This window comes from Anas acuta, chromosome 5 (assembly GCF_963932015.1).
Source record: "Anas acuta chromosome 5, bAnaAcu1.1, whole genome shotgun sequence".
Classification (NCBI taxonomy): Eukaryota; Metazoa; Chordata; class Aves; order Anseriformes; family Anatidae; genus Anas; species Anas acuta.
In genome coordinates, this window is record NC_088983.1 from 29,945,030 (window position 1) to 29,967,329 (window position 22,300).

Sequence of the window (22,300 nt, forward strand, 5' to 3'; positions counted from 1 at the left end):
GCGTGGGGACCCTGCCTCTGCATGGGGGGCTCGGTGGGGACAGGCGTGGGGCTGCCCTGATTGCGGGGTGGGGTATCGGCAGTGGGGTCGGGGCAGCTCGGGGACGAGGCGCCGCGCACTACAACTCCCGGCAGGCTTTGCGCGCGGCTGCCGCGCCCCGCCCGGCTTCTCCGCCCGCGGGCATCATGGGAAATGTGGTCCGGGCAGAGGGCAGCCGAGGCGCCATCTTGTGCGAGGCTGGGGGGGTGCGGGTGTGAAGCCTGCGGGCTGTAGGAACCGGGGGCTGGGCTCCTACACTGGGGGGCCCCGCACGTAGGGAGCTGCCTGGAGACCCCACAGCGGGACGGGATGGCTGAAGGGTGCGGGGCCGGTCCCGGGTCTGATGGTGTCTGGCTGCAGCGCTCCACTGGCACGTAGCCGACACGCTTCGGTGGCGTGCCAACGGCCCGCCAGGAGGCTAATAAATAAAGTAACCGATAGCCTAAATAATTAACAAACTCACTCTTTTATTAATTTGTGCTTACACGATCCTGCACGCTATTAAACAGCAAAGCTGCTAACAATCAACTCAATCCCACAGGACTGACCCCCCCACGCCTCTGGGAGGCAGACGCGATGCGGGCTCCCGTGGGCCATCCAAGGGGCCCCATCCAAATGCTTCGGGCACTGCCTCTACCCCGGTCACCTCGGCTCAACGGGGGATGAGCGGTGTGGTCACCTCATAAGGGACAGCTCTGCCTGCGCCCCTCCTCCTCCTTAGCTGTCCCTCTCCCCCCACTGTCCCTCTTCTCACCTGCAAGCCCCCCGCCAGCACCCCTCTACCTCCCCGGTTCCCCCTTCAGCCCTCTCATCCTTGCCACCGGGCGCCTCGCATCGCCGCTGCCGTCATCCCCACGCAGGGCAGGGGAGGCTGGCCAGCACCGGGGTCCTGCGGCACGATGCCACCGGGTGTCATGCCGCAGGACCCCGGTGCTGGCAGCAACGCTCTGTGCCCGCACAGCCCCTCGGCTCGCTTCCCCCAGCACACGCCACGCTGCAGCCACTCATCCACACCGGCCTTTCGTTACTCCGTGGCTCAGAGCCCGTACTCATGCCAGAGGCTGGGGGGATAGAAGGAGGTCAGCGAGCAGCCCCCGGTCCCCGCTGCCCCCCCAAGCCCACCCCGGTCCCATACACACCTGTAGGTGACTGCAGGGTCATCGCAGTGCTCCAGGAGGGCGTCGCGGACTGGGAACGGGGGGCTCAGCCCCAGTGCCTGCGCCCGCTCCCAGCGCTGCAGGCGGGTGATGCCTGTGGGGGAACACGGCGGGGGCATTATGAACTGGGGGGCGTTATGAACTGGGGGGGGGCGTTATGAATTTTGGGAGGGGGGCGCTCACCCGTGCAGGGGCCGTACTCCCAGGCCAGGTCGAAGCTCCGCAGCATGTCCAGGAGATCCGGGGGGACCCGGGGGGGCGGCGGGGGCTCCTGGGCTGCCTCCTGCGTGGGTACGGGGGGGGGGGCGGGGGGGCGGGACGATCGTGGTCCCCGCCTGCCGCCCCCGCCCCTTGCCGCGCTCCCCCCGCCGCGCCGCGGGGCCGGCTTTGCTCTCGGTGCGCCCCGGCCGCCGGTGCCGCCGTGGGAAGGAGTCGGTGATGAGCCCGGTGCGCTCCATGGCCTGCGGACGGGGCGGCTGCGGCACGGCACGGCACGGCACCGCCCCCCCCGGGCTGTCCCCGACCCCCCCCGCTTGTTCCGTCCCCCTCTCCTCCACCGCTGCCCCCGGCCGCCGTCGCACAGCCCCGGTGCCCCCCGTGCCCCCCCCGCCGTGTCCCGGTGCCCTCACCCCGCTCGTCCCCAGCCGCTCTGTCTCTGCCGCCCCCCCCCGGAAGGGTTCCTGTTTGTGCCCCCCCGGCGCTGACACCGTCCCCGGAGGGCCGGCCCCGGGGCTGTTGGGGCGTTGAGGCTTTATTTCTGCTTTTATTTTTTCCTGTGGGTGTTTTTTTCCCCGAGGGGACGGACGAGGGGGGGGGGTCAGGGCGCAGCCCGAGCCAGGGCGGGGTTGTGCAGGACGAAGCGGCAGAGCCCGGGCAGGCGGCGGTGCCCCAGCGCCTCCTGCAGCCGCTGCATGGCGCCGTTGCCCGTGGCCGTGTGCCCGTAGGCGGGGAAGCCTCGGGCCAGCGCCCGGCGGGCGGCCAGGGCCGTGAGCACCCGCATGAGGCCGCGGCGGCGCTGGGAGGGCAGGGTGAAGCCGTGCGCCCCCGCCGCGAAGCCGTCGGTCAGCGCCCAGCAGAGCGGCTCGCCGGCCCGGCTCAGCAGGCACAGGCTGGGGAAGCGCTCCAGCAGCTCCCCCAGGTAGCGGCGGCTCCACGCGTTCCCCCCGTACGCCCACGTCGAGTCCAGCAGCTCCACGTGGGCACGGCTCAGGGTGCCCAGCCGCACGTCGGGGTCCAGCCTGCGGGGAGAGCGACGGGACGTGGGCGGTGGTGGTGGTGGGACGGAGATGGGGCAGGGTCTGGGACATGGACGGGCTGGGGATGGTGCTCACTGGGGCTCAGGTAGGGTGCTGGGGTCGGGGTGCAGGTATGTGTAGTACTCAGTCACCTCCAGCTCTACGCCCTTGGCTGCTGCAATGTCCTGGGACACCGTGGCCACCCCATCCTGCAGCCCTGGGGGGTGGCAGCGGCAGGTGCCCCACTCCTCCCTGTCCCTATGCGTTCCGACTGTGCCCCCCAGCGTCCTCAAGCACACCCCCACTGCCCGTCTCTCCCCCACCAGCACCCTCCCCAGGGACCCTGCTCACCCAGTCCCTGCCCTTGGTACCCCCAACTCATGTCCCCAGTGCCTCCAGCACCCCAGTGCCCTTCAGCACCCACCACTTCCAGCCCCCCAAACCCCCCCGACCCATGCTCCCAGTGTCCCCCCCACCCCAGCCCCTCGGTGCCCTGGAGCCACCAAAGATGTGGAAGGCGGCATCCCAGCGCAGGCAGCCCGGGGTCTCCAGCAGGGCCCGGTAGGCGCCCACATCCCGGTAGAAGGCGGCCTGCAGGTTCCAGTAGGAGTCGTCCACTGGTGCCTGTGGGGCAGGGCAGCGCTGAGCCCCCCGGCACAGCCACAGCCCCGCACCCCAAAGTGCCCGGCAGCCACCTCTCCGCTGCGCCGCGCCAGCACGGCACCGAAGTCAGGCCAGGCATCTACTGCGACCTCGAAGTCCCCCGGGTTGCCGCGGTTGATGTTCAGCACGGCGCCGTACACCTGCGGGGCGGGCGTCAGCGCCGGGGCGGCCGTCGGGGCCCCCCCCTCGGGCAGCGCGGCCTCGCTTGGCCGGGGCGCTTTGCCCTCACCTAAGATGGCCGCCCTACTGCGGGGTGCGGGCGGTGAAGGCGGAGGGGGCGGGGCCTGCTGCCAGGTTGCTGGGTGGGGGCGGGGCCAAGCGGAGGGGCGGGCAGGGGGCGAAGGGGCGGTGGCACCGGCGCGGCCGGGGCCGGTGCGGACGCGGGAGGGGATTGGGCGGCTGGAAGCAGGCCGGGCTGCCATTGGCTGGGGCGGAGCCCGTCTGCGCCGTGATTGGCTGGCACGGGATGCCCGCGGAGGTCGGGACCGGGACCGGGACCGGGACCGGGACCGGGACCGGGACCGGGACCGGGACCGGGACCGGGACCGGGACCGGGACCGGGACCGGGACCGGGACCGGGACCGGGACCGGGACCGGGACCGGGACCGGCGGTGGCGGGGCGCTCACCGGCAGGGTGCGGGGCAGGCTCCTCCGCAGGGCGTCCTCCAGGCGCTGCAGCCGGGCCGGGCACCGCAGGATCAGCATGGTCCTGCCCGGACACCGGCGGTAGCGGGGGGCGGGTGGGGACCCCCGGGCACCCCCGGACACCCCCGGGCACCCCCGGACACCCCCGCGTACCCCGGTCCCGGCCTCCCCCCGGGGCTCCCCGGTCCCCGCGGCACTCACCCCGGGGCTGCGGGCGGGCGGTGACACCGGCAGGTCTCGGGGTGGCCGTCACGGCTGGGCGAGTGCCCCGTGCCCGGGGCGGGCAGTGGGCAGGGCCCGTCCCCGCGTGCCCGGGACACGTGGCGGTGCCCCCCCCCCCCCTCGTTGCCCCCCGTGTCCTCCCGGGGACCGAACGGCGGCGGCGCAGCCTGCCCCGGTGCGGAGCCATGCGGATCCTGACGTGCCCCGGGCAGCTGCAGCGCCTGGAGGACGCCCTGCGGAGGAGCCTGCCCGCCTCCCTGCCGGTGACGGGGCTGGGGGGGCACCCGGGGACCCCCGTGCCATCGCCGTGACGGTGACCGGCACCGGAGGACCCCCCCCGGACCTCCCTCATCCCTCCCCGCTGCAGGTGCTGGGGGCCGTGATGACGGTGGCGCGGGGGAACCCGGCGGCCCACCAGGTGCTGGTGGACTCGTGGCCCGATTTCGCCGTCGTCCTCACCCGCCTGCACCCAGAGGTGCCCCTTGGGGAGGGAAATTGGGGAAAAGGGACCGGGGCGGGGCGGCCACGCTGGGTGCTCAGTGTCCCCGCTGTGCCCCCAGGAGCTGGCGGACCCCGGGGACTTCTACGCCAACCAGTTGACTGCCTTCTACCATGAGGAGGGCGCCTGGCGGGCGGTGCTGGGGAACCCCGAGGCCGTGGACTGGAGCCGAGCCTTCCAGATGCAGGGTGAGCGGGGTGGGGAGCCGTGCGCCGAGCCCCCCGCGCCAGGCACCCGGCTGACGGGGCTGTCCCCAGGGATGCAGGACGGGGTGCACGAGGCCGTGAGCGAGGTGGCTGCGGCCAAGGGGCTGCGGGTGAAGGTTTACCGGTACCGAGCGATGCTGAGCCCTGAGCCGCCCCGATCCCGTGCGCAGTGAGTGGGGATGGGAGGGCTCGGCTGGTCCCGGGGAGGGCACAAGGGTCCCTGGGCACAGCCCCAGCTGGCGGAGGGGTGCCAGCTGACATCAGGGTCCCCGATCCCATTCCTGGGTGGCAGGGGGGCCCCCGATCCTCTCCAAGTGACACAGTGCTCCCCACATCCCTACGTGTCCCATTGGTCCCCAGCCCTATTCCTGGGTGGCACGGGGGTCCCCAACCCCGTCCTTAGGCGGCACGGGGTGAGGGGGTCCCCGCTCCATCCCACCCCGTTGCAGGATCCCAGCGGGGCTGCGCCTGGCGCCGCTGTCCCCGTCCCACGTCCCGCTGCTCAACGCCACGTGGAGCTTCGGGGGCACGGGGCGCAGCCGCCGCTTCCTCGAGGGGCTGGTGCGGGCGCTGCCCAGCGCCTGCATTCTGGACCCCCGCGGGCGCCCGCTCTCCTGGAGCCTGGTGGACCCCCTGGGCTGCCTGAGCCACGGCTACACCGTGTCCGCCTGGCGCGGCCGCGGGCTCACCGGGTTGGTGCTGGCGGCGCTGGGCCGGGAGCTGCACGCCCGCGGCTTCCCGCTGTACTGCGGCGTGCTGCCCTGCAACGCGCCCTCCCTGCGCGCCCTGCATGCCGCCGGCTTCCTGCCGCAGCCCGGCACCTTCTACATGCTGCTCAGCACCCCCAAATAGCCCCCGGCTGGGGGGCGCAATGGGGGCGCAATTGGGGGCACAATGGGGGCGCCACCGCCCCGTTCACTCTGGTCCCTACTGATGGCGAGTGCCGGCTCCCTGCCCTCCCCCCAGCGTACGGTGGCTCTGGAGAAAAAGGCTTTTATTCGTTAATACAAGAATAGATCTTCTGCAATAAATACCCTAATAAATAACATCTCCAATAAATAAACACTCACAGACGCACCGAGGCGCCCGGCCCCGCCCCCTGCCCCGCCCCCAGCCCCGCCCCCTGTGCGCTGGCCCCGCCCACCAGGCTGTGATGCGGCCGCGGGGTGGGCGGGGCTTGAGGGCAGAGGGGGCGTGGCCTGCTCAGGGAGGAGGGGCTACACGTGTTGGTGGGCGTGGCTTGGGGCAGGGGGCGTGGCCTAAATCGCATGGGGGCGGGGCTTAGCGCTGGGTCCCTTGGGGTCAGCGGGGCGCTGGGGGGGCCGCGAGGGCAGCGCTGCCCCCAGCCCCACGGGCACGAGCCCCGTCCCTTGGGGCGCGGCGAGGTGAGCACAGGGGGTGGCCGTTGGGTTCCTGGATCCCCATCTCCGGGTGCTGGATATGCGGGGTGGCTCTGGTGGCACTTTGGGGTCAGAAGCCCCCTCTGTAAGGCACAGTGGGGATATGGGCAGAGGGGACACGGGGTGGCTTTGGTGGCGCTTTGGGGTCGGGATCCCCGCCTGCCAAGGTGCAGCAGGGTGGCGGTGAGTATGTGGGGCTGTTTTGGTGGCACGTAGGGACAGAAGCCCCTCTGTTAAGGCACAGTGGTGGTGGGGGGGGATGTGGGGTGTATTTGGTGGCACTTTGGGGTCAGAAGTCCTGTCTGTTAAGGCACGGTGAGGTGACAGTGACCATGTGGGGTGGCTTTGGTGGCACTTTGGGGTCAGAAGCGCCGTATCTCAAGGCACAGTGAGCTGGCAGTGGGGACGTGGGGTGGCCTTGGTGGCACTTTGGGACAGGATCCCCATCTGTTAAGGCACAGCGGTGTTGGTGGGGATGTGGGGTGGCTTTGGTGGCAGTCGGGCTCTGAAGCCCCATCCGTTAAGGCACAGCAAGGCGTTGGCGGGGTGGCCTCGGGGGGGCCCCGTCCCCCACCTTGGCAAAGCGGCGGAGGAGGGGGGGGTCTCAGAAGCCCCTGGCCTCGAGGCGCAGCGTGACCACGGCGGGCGGCACCTTCTTCTTGAGGCGGTTGAAGTCCTTGGCCGAGCGCCACAGCCAGGTCTGCAGCTCCTTCAGCAGCCAGAAGTCGTCCATCTTCTTGAGGAAGTCATTGGGGGCGGTGGGGGCGCCGGGGGGCAGCGGGGGCCCGGCGGGGCCGGCGGGCAGCGGGTAGCCCAGGGAGGACATGACGCCGGCGATGCTGACCACCAGCCCCTGCAGGCTGGAGCAGAAGTGGCCGAGGCGGTGGCGCAGCTCGGCGGTGCCCGCCTGCCCGTCCAGCCCGCGCAGGTAGCAGAGCAGGCGGCTGTAGGCGCGGTAGTTGGCCGCCAGCCGCGCGTTGTCCGTCAGCCCCCGCCACAGGTCCAAGTCCACCGTGGCGCTGGGCACCTGCTCGGCGCGCGCCAGCCGCGGGGGGTTGAAGTCGGGCTCATTGAAGGGGGGGCCCAGGTAGTTCAGCTGCAAGGGGGGGAGGGAGGGGGGTCAGGAATCTCCATGCCCTTGACTGCCTAGATCCCCATGCCCCCCAGCTGGATGTGCCCACCGTGTTCCAGTCTCCACGTCCCCTTGTGCATCATGTCCCCGAGCTCCACATCCCCGGTTCCCCATGAGCCCACATCCCAGGTCTCCACGTTCCCCTCCCGTACCCACTGTGTCCCCACATCCAGACAACAGGAGCACCCCAGGGAGCTCAACCAGAGCTTGCATGCAGTGGGGGGGGGCAGCACTGGCACCGGGGCACCTCCAGCTGTGCCACGCCAGCAGCACCGGGGGCACGTCAGGGCAGAGACAGGGAACCTCCGCGTGGGCCGGTGCCGCCGGCGGGCAGGGAGAGGCGGTGGCAGGGAGCCAGGGGTGTGCAGATGCCCGCGCCCCGTGCCTGGACCTGGGATGAGGGCAGGGGCCGGGGGAGCCGCCCTGTGCCTCTCCCGATGAGGCATTTCCTTGGCCTCCAGCACGGGTGGAGACCCACAGCCTCATGCATACAGGTGCACTCCCACCCCCATCCCGATGCTGCACCGTGGAGAGGTTTGGGGGGTCCCCATGCTAGTGGGGACGCAGAAAAAAGCAGAAGGTCCCCAGGCTTGCGGTGCCAATAGGGAGATGGGGGAGGGACAAGCCGGGGGTGGGGGGGCGAGCCCCCTACTCACATAGGTGCCAGCGAGGGTGCGGAGCTGGTGCTCCAGGTAGCGGGTCAGGTCGTAGGTCTTCTGGATGGACTGGCCGGCGCCCAGCTCCTCCGTGCCGTTCAGGGCGGGCACTGCCGGCAGGTTGCAGAGCGCAGCACACAGGAAGGCAAAGATCCCCCAAGAGTCTCCTGCAGAGACACGGCGCTGCCTCAGGGGGGTCCCTGCGGCACGGGGAGGGGGAAACTGGACACCCCGGGGCACCCCGCTGGGGTGTGATGGGCCCTGGGGGGTTGGGGATGTGGCAGCACCCTGGCGGCTGCACCACTCGGTTCCACCAGAGCTTTGCTGCACTCCCCACCTCCCTGGGTGGGGGGATGCAGACCCCCCCGAGGAGGTCAGGGCTTGCCCACGGCGCCCAACACCTCCTCCTCTCACGCGGTGACAGGGGCGCCCTGCCACCCCAGGGACCTTGTGCCACTGGCACGCTCACCGCCAGCCCCAGCCTCATCCTGCACCTGGGGAAACTGAGGCAGGGAAGGTCTGGGCATGGAGCGGAGCCGCTCAGCATCCACACGGGAAGCCCGGACTGGTGCAGCAGGGGCCTTGGGGACCCCAGCGTCCCCACCAGCACCACTGGGACCACCACCCAGCACGGCCTCTCCTCTGTGCGCTGCCGACCGCGGACTGCAGAAACAATCCTTTATATGGAATCGAGCAAACGCTGCTTGCTGCACTCCCGCCGGGACGCCCGGGTTATATTTGGGAACGCCGAGTCACCTACCACCAATGCCGGAGCGGGCTTGGTTGCCTTCCTAATCACAGCACGCTGGGCACCCTGCGGGACTGCAGCAGTACATCCACATCCCCATCCCTGTCCCCGTTCCCATCCCATCTGGCCCTGCCCTGCTGGGAGCCAGGGGCCGGGCAGGGGTCAGGGGCAGGACCCCGCGGGGCGGCTGGGGCGCGGGGCAACCTTTGCCGAGGCCTCTGCCGGAAACCGCCGGCCGGGCCACGCCAGCGCCCTGACGTCAGGGCGGGTTACGAAAGCCAGCCCCGCTCACCGAGAGGTTGCGGCCGCTTCCAGGAGGCTCCGTCCAACTGGCACCTCGCTGCGCGCCCTGCCGCGCTTCCCGGCACCTCCTCCGCGGGGACATCCCACTGCCGGCACGCCGCGGCACGGCCCCGCACGGCACGGCCCTGCTCCCAGCTCCCAGCCCTGCCCGGCACGGGCAGCCCCTGGCGGCCCCCCCAGGGAGGCGAGGGCGGATGGGGAGCCCTGCGGTGCCCTCACACGTCACCACTCCCCGTCAAACGCTGCCGGGAGGTTTGGAAAGCCAGGAGCAGCCAAGCTCCAGTGACGCACACGGGCCCGTGGGGACGCCCCGGCTGCGGCTGCGCCAGTCCCTGCGCGTGGCACCCGGCCCGGCTGCGCCCACCGGCCGCGGGATGCCGTCCCCTGGTGATGCACGCTGCCCTGAGGGTGTGCGGTGCGCCCTGCACAGGTGCCGTTGCGCAAAGCTCCTGCACGCATGAGGCACCGTGCGCGTGAGGCACTGTGCAGCCGTGCAGTGTGCACCATGAACTCGTGGCACGCTTTGCAGGCGTGTGGCAGGCACGGCGCAGCCGTGGGATACAACACAAAGACGTGCCACACGCCACGGAGGAGTGCCGTGCACCGTGCAAGCGTGGTGCACCGCGCAAGCACAAGATCCGCTGTGCACGGCACACGTGAGACACACCGTGACGGTGTGTGCCACTGATGTCAGCCCCCGAGCACACCCTTGCACGTGCCGGTGACCTCATGGGCGCCGCGTGCCCCCACACCGCATCCATGCCGCTGGGAGCACGCGGAGCCGCTCGCGCATGGCCGAGCCCATGGGTCCCGGCACGGTGAGCGTGGGGGGCGCACCGCGGTCCCGCTGCGTGCGTGCAAGTGTGCGTGCGAGCGTGGGCCGAGGGCGGCGGGGGGGGGCCGCATGGCGGTGACTCACCCGCCCCCGGGTGTTTGCTTTGGCCCGGCCCCACCGTGGCCGAGCCCGGCACAGGCGCTCGCAGCCCCGCACTGCGCAGCGGGGCCGGCGGGACCCTCACCCGCCACCGGCTCGGGTTTCCAGAGAGGGATTTACACCCGGCCCCAGCCCTGCTGCGGCCAAGGCAAACAGAGCTGGGGGGGCCAGGATGGGGGCGCAGGGGGGGGAATGGGGACGCGGACGGAGCAGCCGGCAGCTCCCAGGCAGGCAGCTGGGGTGCGGGGCCGCAGGAGCGTGGAGATGAGGACGAGGATGAAGGGAAGCGCCTGGTGGATGTGGATGTCCGGGACTGGGTGGTGGCTGGGATGCTTGGCCGTGGTGGCATCACAGCGGTGGCACCGACCTGGCCGTGTGGCTCTGGGCACAGCCCTGGGCTGCTCGGGGTGACTGCAGCGGGAAGCCCAGCGCGATGCAGCCGCTCTCCCTCACCCGTGACGGCTCGGCACTGGGTGGAAAAGGGCTCAGCACCGGCACAGGCAGCAGCCACGCAGTCCCGGGCCCGGCAGGGAGGGGGGGGCAGGCGGCGAGCGGGGCCGGCACAGCTGGATCCCAGTGACGTCGAGAGGAAGAGCCCGAGGGTTTCAAAACCGGCCCTGGAGTGGGGCCAGGATGCTCCCGGCCCACGTAAGCAAAGCACGGAGCGGCTGCGGGGCCGGCCCCATGGGCAGGTGGAGAGCTAGGGCCACGGGAGCTGACCCCCCCCCAGAGCACCAGCCAGCAGCACACCTCCCCCCATCACTGCCCCAGCGCACGGGTGGGGATCTGCGGGCACCGAGGGGGCCGCCAGCAGTGCCCCGGGACAGCTCGCCCGGCCGTGCCCCCGTGCGTCACGGCGGGGCCACCACCCGCGTGGCTTTGGAGGCGTGGGACAGCACGGAGCAGGGAGGCAGCGGCAGAACCGCAGCCCTGCCATGAGGCTGGGGCAGGGGGGGGCCTGCCCATGCTGCCCCCCCCCCTGCCGAGCAGCCCCCCCCGCGAGCCGACGCTGCCATTGTGCGGCGCTGAGCTGTTCCCTGGGCACGCCGTGGGCAGCGAGCTGCCGGGGTCAGGCGTGACCGCAAGCTGCCAGCGCCGCTTTTCCCGAAAGTGTTGAGCAAAGCGGCTCCGGAGGCTTTGGGGAAGGGGGGACCCCCGCCCTGCCGGCCCCTCGCACCAGCGCGCAGCCCAGAGCCCCGAGCGCGGCGAGGCGGCGGCGGGAGCTGCCGTATCTGATGGGCTGGCGGCCAAGGGCCGGCGGAGCCCGGCACCGCTGGGAGCGCGGCCCCTCCGCGGCGCTCGCCCGGCCGCGGGGCGGGAACAGAGCCGGGACGTCCCGCGGCAGCCAGCGTGAGCGCGCCATTGAGGAGCGGGGAGCAGCGTGGAGCCCGCGAGCGATGACGGAGCAGACAATAGCAGCGGCCCCGGCTGCCCCGACCCCGGCTCTCCCCGCGCGCCCTCACGGACGGGCTCTTGCACAACGTGGCAGCCGCTGGCGGGGAGCCGGCCGGGAGATGCTGCGGGCAGGATGGGCCGGGACGGGCACCTCGCGTCCCCGGGGCTGTAACACTGACAGCAGCCCCGTGGGCCTGGCGTGAGGACGCTGCTCCCCGCACCTGGACGCCGGGTCCTGCGGTCCCCGAGCGCTGACAGGAGGGACGCACGCACCCTGCGGCTGATCTCTCCTGCACCCAAAGTGCCCCCACTGCCCCCAGATCCGGCAGTGAGAGGCAGCGGGGAGCAGTGGGGATCCCCCAGCCCTGCCACAGGCCTGGCCAGGAGGAGGAGTTGCAGCGTGCCTGCCCTGCTGCGCCCTGTGCAGGTCCCTGGGAGCAAAGCCACATCCCCAGGGGCGTCGGGGGAGCACGAGGGGGGAGCCCGGCCCCGCGCCCCTCTGGCTATGCATGAGCTTGCAGCCCGCGCTGAGTGTTTACATCCTGTCTCCTCCGTGTGTTTATAAATGCATCCGTGCACGGGAGACTCCAGCGAGGCCGTAATTAGCTGGGCCTGGATTTCCCATCCGGCTCCAGCCAGCGGCACGATGGAAGCCCCCCCCCCTCAACCGGAGGCAGGGGCGCAGGCCCCTAATCCCAACCAGACCCCGTAACCAAGAGCCGGCCCCGCGTGGTGCTGCCCGAGGGCACCCGCAGCTCCTGCCCGGCACGCACTGCCGTGCACCGCCACGCACGCCAGCGGGACCCAACGGCACAGCCTCCCCCGTGCCCATCCTCACTGCACCCACCACGGGCGCCCGCTGACCCATCCGGCACTCCTGGCACGAGGGCTGACGGTGCCAAAAAATCCCTCCCACGCCAGGCACCCCAACCCGCGTCCCCTGTGGCGCCGAGGGCCAAGGCGGCTGTGCCTGCAGCCACAGCACAAAGAGCCGAGGGAGCTTTTATGGGAGCGGCGGCGGAGCCAGGGACAGCCCAGCGCCAAAGGCAGCCTGGCCCCTCTCCGGCCTGGAGCGGAAACGGCAAGCTGGGGGCCGAGCCCGGGAGGGGAGCGGCAGCTCCCAGCACAGGGGGGGACTGGGGGTGTGGGGCCAGCTGGGGCTCCCGGTGCCAGCCCGCATGGCAGCACCGAGCCCTGTGCCGTGGGTGCCGGGGGTGCCGTCAGCCCCTGACCCACCGCCGCTGCTGGCATCTCCCTCCAGCCGCCCCGTGCCACGCTGCCGGCGGGTGCGCAGGGGAGCAGCCGCCACGCTTGGCAGGCGCGGTGGGGATGGCTGTGCCCTGGGAAACCTCACGTGCTGTGCGCCCCGGTGCCCCGGTAGCACCAGGCAAGGGCTCATCATCCACGGGCCACCCAGACCCACGGCACTGCCAGCCCGGTGGCTCGCTGGCACAAGCGGGAGAGCTGGCCACCCAGACGTCCCGTCTACGCCGGTGAGGGCGGGTGGGCGCAAGCACGTCCCTGTGTGTGCCTGCTGGCATCTTTGTGTGGGCACCTGGTGGGCACGCGAGGGGCCACAGAGCCAGGACGAGCCCCCCCCCCAGCCCAGGAGGAGGCAGCTCCCGGCAGCGGGGCAGGTGGGCGCAGGGAAGGGGGTGATTTATGGCGAAATGTGCCACTTAGCAGGGCATAAATCTTCCCCCGGCGCAGCCCTGTAAGCAGAGCCCTCTGCATTTCCCTTCAGAGGCTGCTCGCGGGCTGGGGCTAATGCAGCCCAGATGTGCGCGGGGACCGTGCCCTCGCGCAGCCTGCTAACGAGGCGCGGGGACACCGGTTCCTGGTGGGAGCCCGGCATCCCTGAGCCCCGTCCCCGGCACATCGCCGGGCTGGGGACGGCCTCAAACGGGGAGCGGAGCGGCGGCCGGCCCTCAGCATCCCCCTCCCTCCCTCACCCGCCGCGAGCTGTGCCGCGGGCTGACCGCAGGCCGCGGCCGGCAGCCTCCTGGTGCCACCGGCTCCCCGCCACCTCCACCGAGCTGGGGACGGGCTTCGGAGGCGCGACGGGGCCGGGAGCCGGAGCCCCTGGCTGCCGGCCCCACTTTTCTGGTTCCCCCGAGGCGCGCCGGCTCCGCGGGAGCTTGAACAAAACCTGGCCCCGGCCTCGTGTCCCCAGCCCCGCGCCCAGCGAGGCGGGAGCCCGGCCGACAGCGCCCACAGTTTGACCTTTTAAGGGTTGTTTTCCAGCGTTTTTCCCCTTCCTTTCTGCGCCAGGCAGCCCCAACGCAGCCCCTCCGCGCCATGGGGCCGGCAGCCCCCCGTCTTCCCAGGGCCCCCGGGGCGGCTCCAGCCGCCGGGGCTGGGGTAACAAAGCCATCCAGCAGCTGTGGCCGGAGCCCCGGGGCAGTGGCGGCGTGCCGGGTTCCCTCTGCGGAGGGGGGCATTTCCCCAGCACCCCCCGAAAGCGTCAGCCACGTCCCGGTGGGGCTCGGAGGCTGCGGCACATGCCTGCGCTCACGCCGCCTGCCCCGCGAGCGAGCCCCGGGCAGGAGAAGCGGCTCTTCCTGCCCCCCGAGTCCCAGGGACTTTCATTTTCCTCCCCTCTGTCAGTCCTGGGTTTTAATTCTCCGTGCTAAGCGGCGTTTCCCTCCCTGGTAATCACAAACATGCATGGAAAAGAGGGAACTAGAGAAAGGGAAAAAAAAAAAAAAGAAGAAAAAAAAAAAAAAAAAAAAAGGAGGCAGAGGGGGAAAGTCTTAAATCAATCCCAAAGCCAGACAGACGTTTTAATCAAATCAAATTAAAATCAGCAGCGGCTCGGCACAGCGAGCCGCGCCAGGCGCAGCAGCCCCCCGCCCCTGCCCCCGGCCCCTCGCTCTTACCTGGGGGCTCCCCGGCCACATTTAGCATAGTAGAGTCAGGGCGCGGGGCTGGAGGGGGCGCGAGGAGCCCGGGCGTGGGGCTGGTGCTGCGCCGAGCCCCGAGCCCCGCGCTGACGGCGAAGCCTGCCTGCTCTCCTCTGCCCTGGCTCGCACTCGCTCGCGCTCGCTCGGGTGGTTTTTTTTTGTTGTTTTTTTTTTTTTTTCCTCTCCCTATTTGTTTTGGTTTGTGTTTGCTTGGGTGTTAGGTGGAAGAAGCTGTCTGGGCTGTGTTTTTTTGGTGTGTGAGTGTGTGCACGGTTTGCACCACGCTCCGGCTCCCTCGCTCGCTGCCTTTCCCCCTTCCACCTCCCTTGATTTGCTCTTTTGATTGGTGTCCAGGAATGCAAGAATAAAAAAAACGCGAGCTCGCATACACCCTCTCTCCAAGCTGCTGCCTCCCTTTTTTTTTTTTTTTTTTCCCTTTTTTTTTTTTTTTTTTCCGAAATTCAAGTGTTAAGCAGAACCAGGTTGCTTTCAAGAATGTATTTGATGCAATTGTACACAAGAGCGGGCTCCATTCATTCCCCTCCCTCTCCCCCGGGCTCCCCCCGGGCTCCGCGGCCGCGCTGGGGAGGCTGCGGCCGGACCGGGCGCCGCGCGCGGGGCAGCGGACGGGGACCAGAACCGGGGAGGGGGGGGGGGGGGGGACACCGGAGAAGGGAAAAAGGGGGGTTGGGGGGAATGACCCCTTCCTCACGCCCCCCTCCCCTTCTTCCCCGCTTCCCGGGGGGGGCCCTGGCTGCCGCTCGCCCTTTGTTAGTGGCCGGGGAGCGGGACGGGGCGGCGGGCGGGGGGGCTCCTTCTCCTACCTGCTCGGAAATCCATGGGGGCGGCGGCCCGGGGGGTCCTGGCCGCAGGGGGGCTGCGGGGCGGCCGCGCTGCTGCGCCGGGGCCGGGCTGGGAGCTCCCATTTGGCGGCCCCGCTCCCCGCGGGGAGGGCAGCGAGGGGAGAGGGGCGAGGGGCGAGGGGGCGCGGGGGGCGTGGGGTGCCAGGCTGCCGCCCCGCCGCGGGGCAAGGGGGAGCGAGAGGCGGAGAGAGGCGGCGCAGGCAGACAGACAGACAGGCAGGCAGGCAGGCAGACACACAGACAGACAGAGCGCCGGTGCGGGGCGGGGGGCGGCACGGCCGGACGGCCGGAGGGACGCCGAATGGCCCCGCCGCCCCGGCCCCGCCGCCTCTCGCCCCGCTCCGTGCTCTTCCGACGGGACCTCTCGGCGCTGCCCCGGGGCCGCGGCAGGTGACCGAGCCCCCGGCGGCGGCGGCAGCGCGGCCGCGGCATCGCCCTTCCCGGCGCCGTCGGGGGAACCGGTGTCCCCCCCCTCTTCACCCCCACACCGGCTCCCGGCGGAGCTCCCGGTGCGCGGCTCCCGGTGCGCATCGCTGCCGTCCTGCCGCCCGTGCCCGGTGGGCCCCGGCCCCGCGCCCCGGGTACCGGCTCCAGTCCCCCGGGTACCGTCCCCAGTTCCCCTGGGACCGTCCCCAATTCCCCGGATACCTGCCCCAATCCCCCGGGTACCGGCCCCAATCCCCCGGGGACCGGCTCCAGTCCTCCGGTACCGGCCCCAATCCCTCGGGTACCGGCTTCAATCCCCCTGGGACCGTCCCCAATCCCCCAGATACCGGCCCCGCGCCCCGGGGACCGGCCCCAATTCCCCGGGGACCGGCTCCACTCCCCCGGGGACCGGCCCCAATCCCCCGGGGACCGGCCCCAATCCTCCGGGTACCGGCCCCAGTGCCCCGGTACCAGCCCCAATCCCCCGGGGACCGGCCCCAGTTGCCCACCGCCCTCGCCCTGCACAACCCTCTCCCCCCGGCCCCGGGAGCGGCCGCTCGGGGATGTTGCGAGGCTGCTGCCAGGCGGCTGGGCTGCGATCAACCTGCCCCGAGAGGAACGACCCCGCTCTGCAAATGGAGGCTGCGGGCTCCCTCAGCGGGCCGGGGGCGCTGGGCTGGACCCCGGGGGCCGAGCACGGTGCAGAGCCCCCCCTGGTCGGCTCGGCTGGGCGGCTGGACCACCGGGGGGGGGGGAACCAGTGGCCGAAATGCTCGGGACACGCGGCCAGCCCCTTCCCCTTGCGACCCACAGCGTGTGCGGGGGCAGAGGCGAGCCTTGCGCCCCCCTTTTTTTTCCAGAGGGGGGTTCTGTCATGCCAAGGGGCACAGCCCCGCCTGTGCTGGCTCCCCCCAAAAAAATCAGTGTGTAAAACAAAAGCCCTGCATGGCAGCTGCACGGGATGGAGGCAGAGGGTGGCTTCGCTGGGGCTCAGCACGGAGCAACCACATCCCTGTAGCACGCTGAGAGCACCCCAGCCCTAAATGCAGGGACACCCCCACCCCAAACTGCGCAGAGAAACGGCACCGAGAAACGGCACCGGCACAGGGCTGAGCGCTCAGCGCCCCCGGGGGGCAGCAAAGCAGCCTGGGGCGAGGGGGCCACCGGGCACCGCCCGGGGCTACCGACGGGGGGGGGGGTCAATGGGGGGGGGGGGGGGGAGGCAGCGCTGCCCCAGCCCTGGCGCTAGGGGGGTCCCGGGGGGGCTGTGCCCGGTTCCCCCGTGCGCTCCGCTCCCCCCGCGGGGGCCAGGGGTCCGGGTTCCCCCCCGGGGGCTGCCGGCGGGGGCTCCGCGGGGCTCCCCCGGTAACGGGACCGGACGGGACGGGCGGGGGGGGCCCCAATGTGGGGTCCCTGCTTTGGGGTCCGGTCCCGAGCCCCGGGGAGCCGCAGCCCTGTCCCCCCCAGGGCCACCCGGTGCCCCGGTGCCAGTGCCGCCCCTTGGCCCCCGCCCCGTGCCCCGGGGCCGAGCGCCCCCCGCGGGGCAGGCTCCCGCCGGGCCCGGCCCCGAGCCCAGCAGCGGGGGGCCGGTGGCCCGAGGGCTGGCGGAGGGGAGCGCGGCCGGCGTCGCCCCGCCTCTGCTCGTCGAAGCCCCATTGGCCGCGCGGCACGTCGCTCCGGCTCTCCTCCAATCCGCCGCGCCGCCCGCGCTCCGCCGTCCAATAGGATAGCGGCCGGCCCGGCGGGGCCCGCCCCTTCGCGGGCCGCCGAGGAGCGGGGCGGGGCGGAGGGAGCCGGGCGAAGGGCCCCGCCCCGCGGTCACGTGAAGGGCCGCAGCTCGCGGCGCGCCGGCGCGCCGTCAATCATCCGCGCCAGCCAATCGCGAGGCCGCGGGGGCGGGGCGGAGGCGGGCGGGCGGCCAATGGGAAGGCGGCGGGCGGGAGCGGGACGGCGGCGGCGGCGGCGCGGCGGGAGGGAGCGGCGGGGCCGGGAGGGAGGGGGGGGAGCGGCACCGGCGGGCGGGGGGGCGGGGCGGGGGGTGGGGGGCGCCCCCCGCCATGAAGTGCGTCATCGCCGGGAGCAACGTCAGAGGTGAGCGCGGCACCGGCACCGGCACCGGCACCGGGGGCATGGAGCGGGAGGGGCGGTGCCGGTGCCGGTGCCCCCCCCTGACCGCCCCGCTCCCGCAGCCCTGGGCCGCGCCGTGCACGCGCTGTCGCGGATCGGGGACGAGCTGTACCTGGAGCCCACCGGCAGCGGGGTACGGGGCCGCGCACCGGGACGGGGCCGCACCGGGACGGGGCCGCTGGGAGGGGCGGTCCCGGTGCTCACGGCCCGCTCCCCCCCCCAGCTGTCCCTGCGTGCCGCCAGCCCCTCGCGCTCCGCCTTCGCCTCCTTCCTGCTGGCGCCCCTCTTCTTCCAGCTCTACCAGCCCGGGGCCCCCACCGCGCCCCCGCGCTGCAAGGTGCACATGAAGGTGAGTGACCCCCGGTAACCCCCCCCCGGTGACCCCCCCGGGGGCTGATGGCTGTGCTGTGCCCCCCCCCACCCCACCGCAGAGCTTTCTCGGCGTGTTCCGCTCGCTGCCCGCGCTGGAGAAGACGGTGGAGCGCTGCCTGCTGCTGCTGCGGCCCCGCGCCAGCCGCCTGGTGGTGCAGCTGCACTGCAAGTACGGTGAGTGGGGTGGGGGGCACCGGGAGAGGACGGGGGGGGGCGGCCCGGTTGGGCTAAGCCACCCGTCACCCCCCCCATAGGCATCACCCGGACGCACAACCTGGCCTTCCAGGAGTGCGAGCGGCTGCAGGCTGTCTTCGACACGCAGCGCTGCGCCAGCAGCCTCTGCGCACCGGCACGGTGAGAGCAGCAGGGGGCTGCAGGGAGATGTCTGTGTGTGTTTTGGGGGGGGGCACAAAGCGCTGAGCCCACCCCGTGCCTGCCAGGGTGCTGGCGGAGGCCGTGGTCCACTTCCCGCAGACGCTGGCGGAGGTGACGCTGGCGGCCGGCCCCGGGGGCAGGATCAGCCTGCGCAGCTACGTGGAGGATGAGGCTGGTGAGTGGGGGGCCGGGGGCTGGCCGGGGGGGGCCTTCCCGCCCCGTGTCCCTAACGGCCTCCCCGCAGAGCTGGGCAAGGCAATGGTGACGGAGCTGTGGTTGGCCCCGGATGAGTTCCAGGCGGTGGCTGTGGTCCCGGATTCCCGCATCACTTTCTGTCTCAAGGAGTTTCGGGTGAGCGGGAGCCGGGGGCTGCCCCCAAACATCCTCCCCCCTCTTACCCACTTGGGTCTCACTCGGTCTCATCTCCGCTCAGGGAATCCTGACTTTCGCCGAGGCCTCCAACTTGCCCCTCACCATCCACTACGATGCGCCCGGCAGGTAGGAGCAGCCACCCTGGCCCCCCCCCGTGCTTCCCCAACTGTGCTTAGCCCCTCTGTGCCCCCAGGCCGGCGATCTTCAGCCTGGAAGACCCCCTGATGGAGGCCCACCTGGTCCTGGCCACCCTCCTGGACCCCGAGAGCAGCTCCCAGCCCCCCGCAGCCAACGGGTAACTGCTGCCATCAGTAGGGACCAGAGTGAACGGCCCCCACGCCACCCCCCCTGACCCGCTGTCTCCCCACGCAGCATCTCCCACGCGCCTGCCCCCTCGGATGACTTCGCCGATGACCTCGAGTCCTACATGATTGCCATGGAAACCGAAAGCTACGGGGAGGATTCGGGGGCACCTCCCAGCCCCACCTTCCCCCTGCGCACCCCTCGCCCCATAGAAAGCGACCCCCAGGAGGAGGAGGAGGAGGAGGATGGAGCTGTGCCAGGCACACCCCCTCACAAGAAGGTGGGGGACGGGCACGGCTGTGTCGGGGGGCAGGGGCTGGGTGTGCTCCCCCCCCTGACACGTGCCTCTCCTCCCCCCCAGTTCCGCTCGCTGTTTTTTGGCTCGGTGATGACATCGGGGGGACCCAGCCCGGCCCCCAGCCAGGAGGTGCTGGCAGAGGACAGCGACGGCGAGTGCTGAGACCCCCGGTGCCCCCTGGCAGCAGCCCAGGGGTCCCGCTGCGGCAGCTGGCACTGCCCGGGCATGCAGGATGTGCCCCCCCAGACCCCCTAAGCCACAACACAGACCCCCCCCGGTGACCCTTCACAAGTTTATTTCCAAAAAAAGCCTCCTGCCCCCCGCTCCGCTGCTGTCCCAGGGGTGGGCTGCCCCACTCCCCCCAGCGGGCCCTGCCCCAGAGGGGGCTTTTGGTTTGGTGGAGGGTGGCGGGGGGGGGGGCAGGATCTTACAAATAAAAAACAAACGGAAAGAAGAGCGACCTGATGGGGGGGCCGGGCCCCGGGCCCCAGCGGCGGGTGTTCACTTCTTGGCTTTGGCAGAGTTGCGGGGAGGGGTGACGGGGCGGCCGGCGGGGTTCAGCCCGCTGAACTGCCCGTATTTGCCCTTGTTCTTGTCGGCTGGCTTCAGGATCTGGGGGGCAGGGGATGAGTGAGGGGGGCTGCAGGCCGCCCCCCGCTTTGCCCAGCTGCAGGCCCGCCCGCCCCCCCCCCAGCCCGAGCCGCAGCCCACCTGGAAGGAGCACATGAGGGTCTCATCCACGCTCATCATGGCGCCCGCGTTGTCGAACTCCCCGCAGTAGTTGGGCGCCGAGAAGAGGGTCACGAGCTGGCGCTTGGCGAAGAACTCGTAGCCGTCCTCCACCACCTGCGGGGCCGCGGGGCTCAGCTGGGGCAACCCCACTGCCCTGGGGCAGATATCCCCCTGCGCCCTGCCTGCAGTGCCCTCCGGGACAAACGCCTCCCCTCCCAAAGCTTACAGAGCCCAACCACCCACTGGGGCAGCACCCCCAAGACCCCAAAAGTCCCATCCTGAGGGGAAACCCCCCTGGAAACCCCTGCCTGTAGGGAGCCGGGGTGTTCCCAGAGCAAACACCCCAGAAGGAGGCAGCCCCCCGCCCCGGGGGTACCTGGTGTGCCCGGCAGATGAGGTCCAGGTCGTGCTTGTGCAGGAACTTGGCCACCACCTCTGCCCCGAAGGTAAAGGAGACGCCGCGGTCATTCTCGCCCCAGCCCTGCACATCCTTGTCGGGGTCGGACCACAGCAGGTCGCACAGCAGCCCCTGGTCGGGCACGTCCGTGGGGCGCATGATCCGCCGGATCTGCTCCATCGACTGCAGGTCGGGAGACAGCCCTGCGCGGGGCAGGGGGCGTCAGGCCCTGCTGGGGGAGACACCCCCCTACCCCAGGGCACCCCAGTACCCCAGGGGGGCCGTGCCCACCTCCGTGGCAGCAGAAGATCTTCTCGTCCACGATGGCAGCGATGGGCAAGCAGTTGAAGCAGTCGGTGAACGTCTTCCAGAGCTTGATGTTGTAGCGCCGCTTGCCTGCGAGGCAGCGGTGTGGGTGCCGGGGACCCCCCCACGGAGCCTCGCCAGCCCCGCGGGATGTCACCGGGTCACACAGCGTGGGATGGGGACACGGGGCGGGTGCGGGGGTGGCGGGGGGGCTCCCGTTGGTCACAGAAACCACACATGGGGCCGAGTGTGGGATGGGAGACACAAGGTGGGGAAAGGTGGGTGGGACGGGGCGGGAAGGGGGCACTCACACTCATCGTAGAAGCCGTAGATGCGGTTGATGCTGGCGCACTCGTGGTTGCCGCGCAGCAGGAAGAAGTTCTCGGGGTACTTGATCTTGTAGGCCAGCAGCAGGCAGATGGTCTCCAGCGACTGCTTGCCCCGGTCCACGTAGTCGCCCAGGAACAGGTAGTTGCTCTCGGGGGGGAAGCCGCCGTACTCGAAGAGGCGCAGCAGGTCGTAGTACTGCCCGTGGATGTCCCCTGGGGGGGGGGGACACAGGGCAGGGGGTGACACCCGGCCCCGCCACCCATCCCGGTGCCCCCCCCCCCCCCTCCCCCCGGTGCCGGTGCTCACCGCAGATCTTGAGGGGCGCCTCGAGCTCCAGCAGGATGGGCTGGCTCAGGAAGATCTCCCGCGACTTGAGGCACAGCCCGCGGATCTCGTTCTCCGTCAGCTGCACGTTCTTACCGGGACGCGACCCTTGCACTACGGGGGGGCGGCCGTCAGCGGCTCCCCCCCCCCCCCATTCCCCGGTAACGGAGCCGGTGAACGCCCCCAGCCCCCTCCGTGCCCCCCCCACACCCCCCAAACCCCCTCACCCCCCCCCCCGTCCCCCTCCCCCCCTCCCGTTCCCCTCAGCCCCCCCCCTCCGCTCCCGCTCCCCCCCCGGTGCCTTCGCGGGCCCCGGAAGCCGCCGTTTAGGGCCCCGGGGCCCGTTGAGGGCCGCGGGCGGGGCCGTTGTGTTTGTCCCGGTGTCGGAGGGGGGAGGCCGGGGGGGGTGTCCCGGGGGCCGCTCACCCTCCAGGAGGCGGCTGATGATGGAGTCCAGGTTGAGCTTCTCGGTCTCCGCCATGGCCGCCGGACGCTGCGTCCCCGCGCGCCGCCCGCCCCGCCCGGCACCGGGAGCGGCCCGCGGGGACACGGGGGGGCGGCGGCGCAGCGCCCCCTGCCGGCACGGAGGTCGCGGGTCTGCCCCCGGGGGAACCGGGACGCGGGACGAGGGACGGCACCGGAGGGCACCGGGACACCGGGGGGCACCGCGATAGGGGACAAGGGACGGCATCTGGGGGCACCGGGACACCGGGGGGGAACCGGGACACCGGGGGGCACCGCGATAGGGGACAAGGGACGGCACCGGGGGGCACTGGGACACCGGAGGGCACCGGGACACCGGGGGGCAGCGGGATAGGGGACAAGGGACAGCACCGGGGGACACCGGAGGGCACCGGGACACCGGGGGGCACGGGGATAGGGGACAAGGGACAGCAGCTGGGGGCACCGGGACACCGGGGGGCACCGGGATAAGGGAC

The 22,300-nt window shown here is 71.7% G+C and overlaps 6 protein-coding genes across 13 annotated transcripts; 2 read left to right on the top strand and 4 right to left on the bottom strand.

Annotated features, from left to right (window-relative positions):
• Window positions 1–486: 486 nt before the first annotated feature.
• POLD4 (DNA polymerase delta 4, accessory subunit) lies at window positions 487–1,654 on the bottom strand. The gene is given in 4 exon segments (XM_068683602.1): window positions 487–1,100; window positions 1,179–1,290; window positions 1,380–1,482; window positions 1,484–1,654. Coding segments are annotated over 4 exon segments (411 nt in total). The 3' UTR covers window positions 487–1,075.
• Window positions 1,655–1,943: 289 nt separating this feature from the next.
• On the bottom strand, window positions 1,944–16,604 carry LOC137857291 (glycine N-acyltransferase-like protein 3). 4 transcript variants are annotated; one of them, XM_068683594.1, is made up of 6 exons: window positions 16,600–16,604; window positions 3,722–3,803; window positions 3,127–3,234; window positions 2,935–3,055; window positions 2,528–2,648; window positions 1,944–2,434 (listed from the first exon to the last, which is right to left on the bottom strand). In XM_068683594.1, exons 2-6 carry the CDS (start codon window positions 3,797–3,799, stop codon window positions 2,014–2,016), a joined length of 849 nt encoding a protein of 282 aa, XP_068539695.1. In that variant the 5' UTR covers window positions 3,800–3,803; window positions 16,600–16,604; the 3' UTR covers window positions 1,944–2,013. The 4 variants fall into 4 exon arrangements, with proteins under 4 accessions (XP_068539695.1, XP_068539692.1, XP_068539694.1 ...); XM_068683591.1 differs by lacking the exon at window positions 16,600–16,604 and adding an exon at window positions 3,941–4,025; XM_068683593.1 differs by lacking the exon at window positions 16,600–16,604 and adding an exon at window positions 3,937–3,999.
• On the top strand, window positions 2,206–19,727 carry RAD9A (RAD9 checkpoint clamp component A). Of its 3 annotated transcripts, none has more exons than XM_068683590.1 (11): window positions 2,231–2,334; window positions 17,616–17,686; window positions 17,777–17,902; window positions 17,985–18,099; window positions 18,180–18,279; window positions 18,366–18,475; window positions 18,545–18,651; window positions 18,734–18,798; window positions 18,866–18,967; window positions 19,045–19,255; window positions 19,337–19,727. In XM_068683590.1, exons 3-11 carry the CDS (start codon window positions 17,897–17,899, stop codon window positions 19,433–19,435), a joined length of 915 nt encoding a protein of 304 aa, XP_068539691.1. In that variant the 5' UTR covers window positions 2,231–2,334; window positions 17,616–17,686; window positions 17,777–17,896; the 3' UTR covers window positions 19,436–19,727. The 3 variants fall into 3 exon arrangements, with proteins under 3 accessions (XP_068539690.1, XP_068539691.1, XP_068539689.1); XM_068683588.1 differs by lacking the exon at window positions 2,231–2,334 and adding an exon at window positions 17,358–17,517; XM_068683589.1 differs by lacking the exon at window positions 17,616–17,686 and having other exon boundaries at window positions 2,206–2,334.
• Window positions 3,956–5,737, top strand: LOC137857292 (glycine N-acyltransferase-like protein 3). The gene is made up of 5 exons (XM_068683595.1): window positions 3,956–4,224; window positions 4,329–4,436; window positions 4,522–4,648; window positions 4,718–4,835; window positions 5,116–5,737. Exons 1-5 carry the CDS (start codon window positions 4,147–4,149, stop codon window positions 5,516–5,518), a joined length of 834 nt encoding a protein of 277 aa, XP_068539696.1. The 5' UTR covers window positions 3,956–4,146; the 3' UTR covers window positions 5,519–5,737.
• Window positions 6,523–15,589, bottom strand: CLCF1 (cardiotrophin like cytokine factor 1). 3 transcript variants are annotated; one of them, XM_068683596.1, is made up of 3 exons: window positions 14,962–15,589; window positions 7,855–8,021; window positions 6,523–7,162 (listed from the first exon to the last, which is right to left on the bottom strand). In XM_068683596.1, the coding sequence occupies exons 1-3, from the start codon at window positions 14,975–14,977 to the stop codon at window positions 6,671–6,673; spliced, it is 675 nt and encodes a 224-aa protein (XP_068539697.1). In that variant the 5' UTR covers window positions 14,978–15,589; the 3' UTR covers window positions 6,523–6,670. The 3 variants fall into 3 exon arrangements, with proteins under 3 accessions (XP_068539697.1, XP_068539699.1, XP_068539698.1); XM_068683598.1 differs by lacking the exon at window positions 14,962–15,589 and adding an exon at window positions 14,114–14,497; XM_068683597.1 differs by lacking the exon at window positions 14,962–15,589 and adding an exon at window positions 8,324–8,598.
• Window positions 19,552–21,948, bottom strand: PPP1CA (protein phosphatase 1 catalytic subunit alpha). Its single transcript, XM_068683579.1, has 7 exons — window positions 21,789–21,948; window positions 21,345–21,476; window positions 21,020–21,250; window positions 20,694–20,798; window positions 20,382–20,605; window positions 19,985–20,119; window positions 19,552–19,885 (listed from the first exon to the last, which is right to left on the bottom strand). The coding sequence occupies exons 1-7, from the start codon at window positions 21,841–21,843 to the stop codon at window positions 19,775–19,777; spliced, it is 993 nt and encodes a 330-aa protein (XP_068539680.1). The 5' UTR covers window positions 21,844–21,948; the 3' UTR covers window positions 19,552–19,774.
• Between the last annotated feature and the right edge of the window lie 352 nt (window positions 21,949–22,300).

Bases quoted from the DNA above. Each gene is read 5' to 3' on its own strand.
- CLCF1 (XM_068683597.1), bottom strand. From the start codon at position 8,381: ATGCCCAGACCTTCCCTGCCTCAGTTTCCCCAGGTGCAGGATGAGGCT. The intron at 8,022-8,323 runs GTGAGCGTGCCA...GTGTCTCTGCAG, and splicing joins GGATGAGGCTGGGGCTGGCG to GAGACTCTTGGGGGATCTTT. The intron at 7,163-7,854 runs GTGAGTAGGGGG...CCCCCCTTGCAG, and splicing joins GCACCCTCGCTGGCACCTAT to CTGAACTACCTGGGCCCCCC.
- PPP1CA (XM_068683579.1), bottom strand. From the start codon at position 21,843: ATGGCGGAGACCGAGAAGCTCAACCTGGACTCCATCATCAGCCGCCTC. The intron at 20,606-20,693 runs GTGGGCACGGCC...TGCCCCGCGCAG, and splicing joins GATCTTCTGCTGCCACGGAG to GGCTGTCTCCCGACCTGCAG. The intron at 20,120-20,381 runs GTACCCCCGGGG...GCGGCCCCGCAG, and splicing joins TCATCTGCCGGGCACACCAG to GTGGTGGAGGACGGCTACGA.
- LOC137857291 (XM_068683594.1), bottom strand. From the start codon at position 3,799: ATGCTGATCCTGCGGTGCCCGGCCCGGCTGCAGCGCCTGGAGGACGCC. The intron at 3,235-3,721 runs GTGAGCGCCCCG...CCCGCCCCGCAG, and splicing joins GCCTGCCCCGCACCCTGCCG to GTGTACGGCGCCGTGCTGAA. The intron at 2,435-2,527 runs GTGAGCACCATC...CTCTCCCCGCAG, and splicing joins AGCACCCTACCTGAGCCCCA to GCTGGACCCCGACGTGCGGC.
- RAD9A (XM_068683588.1), top strand. From the start codon at position 17,484: ATGAAGTGCGTCATCGCCGGGAGCAACGTCAGAG. The intron at 18,100-18,179 runs GTGAGTGGGGTG...CCCCCCCCATAG, and splicing joins GCAGCTGCACTGCAAGTACG to GCATCACCCGGACGCACAAC. The intron at 18,799-18,865 runs GTAGGAGCAGCC...CTGTGCCCCCAG, and splicing joins CACTACGATGCGCCCGGCAG to GCCGGCGATCTTCAGCCTGG.
- LOC137857292 (XM_068683595.1), top strand. From the start codon at position 4,147: ATGCGGATCCTGACGTGCCCCGGGCAGCTGCAGCGCCTGGAGGACGCC. The intron at 4,225-4,328 runs GTGACGGGGCTG...TCCCCGCTGCAG, and splicing joins GCCTGCCCGCCTCCCTGCCG to GTGCTGGGGGCCGTGATGAC. The intron at 4,836-5,115 runs GTGAGTGGGGAT...ACCCCGTTGCAG, and splicing joins CCGCCCCGATCCCGTGCGCA to GATCCCAGCGGGGCTGCGCC.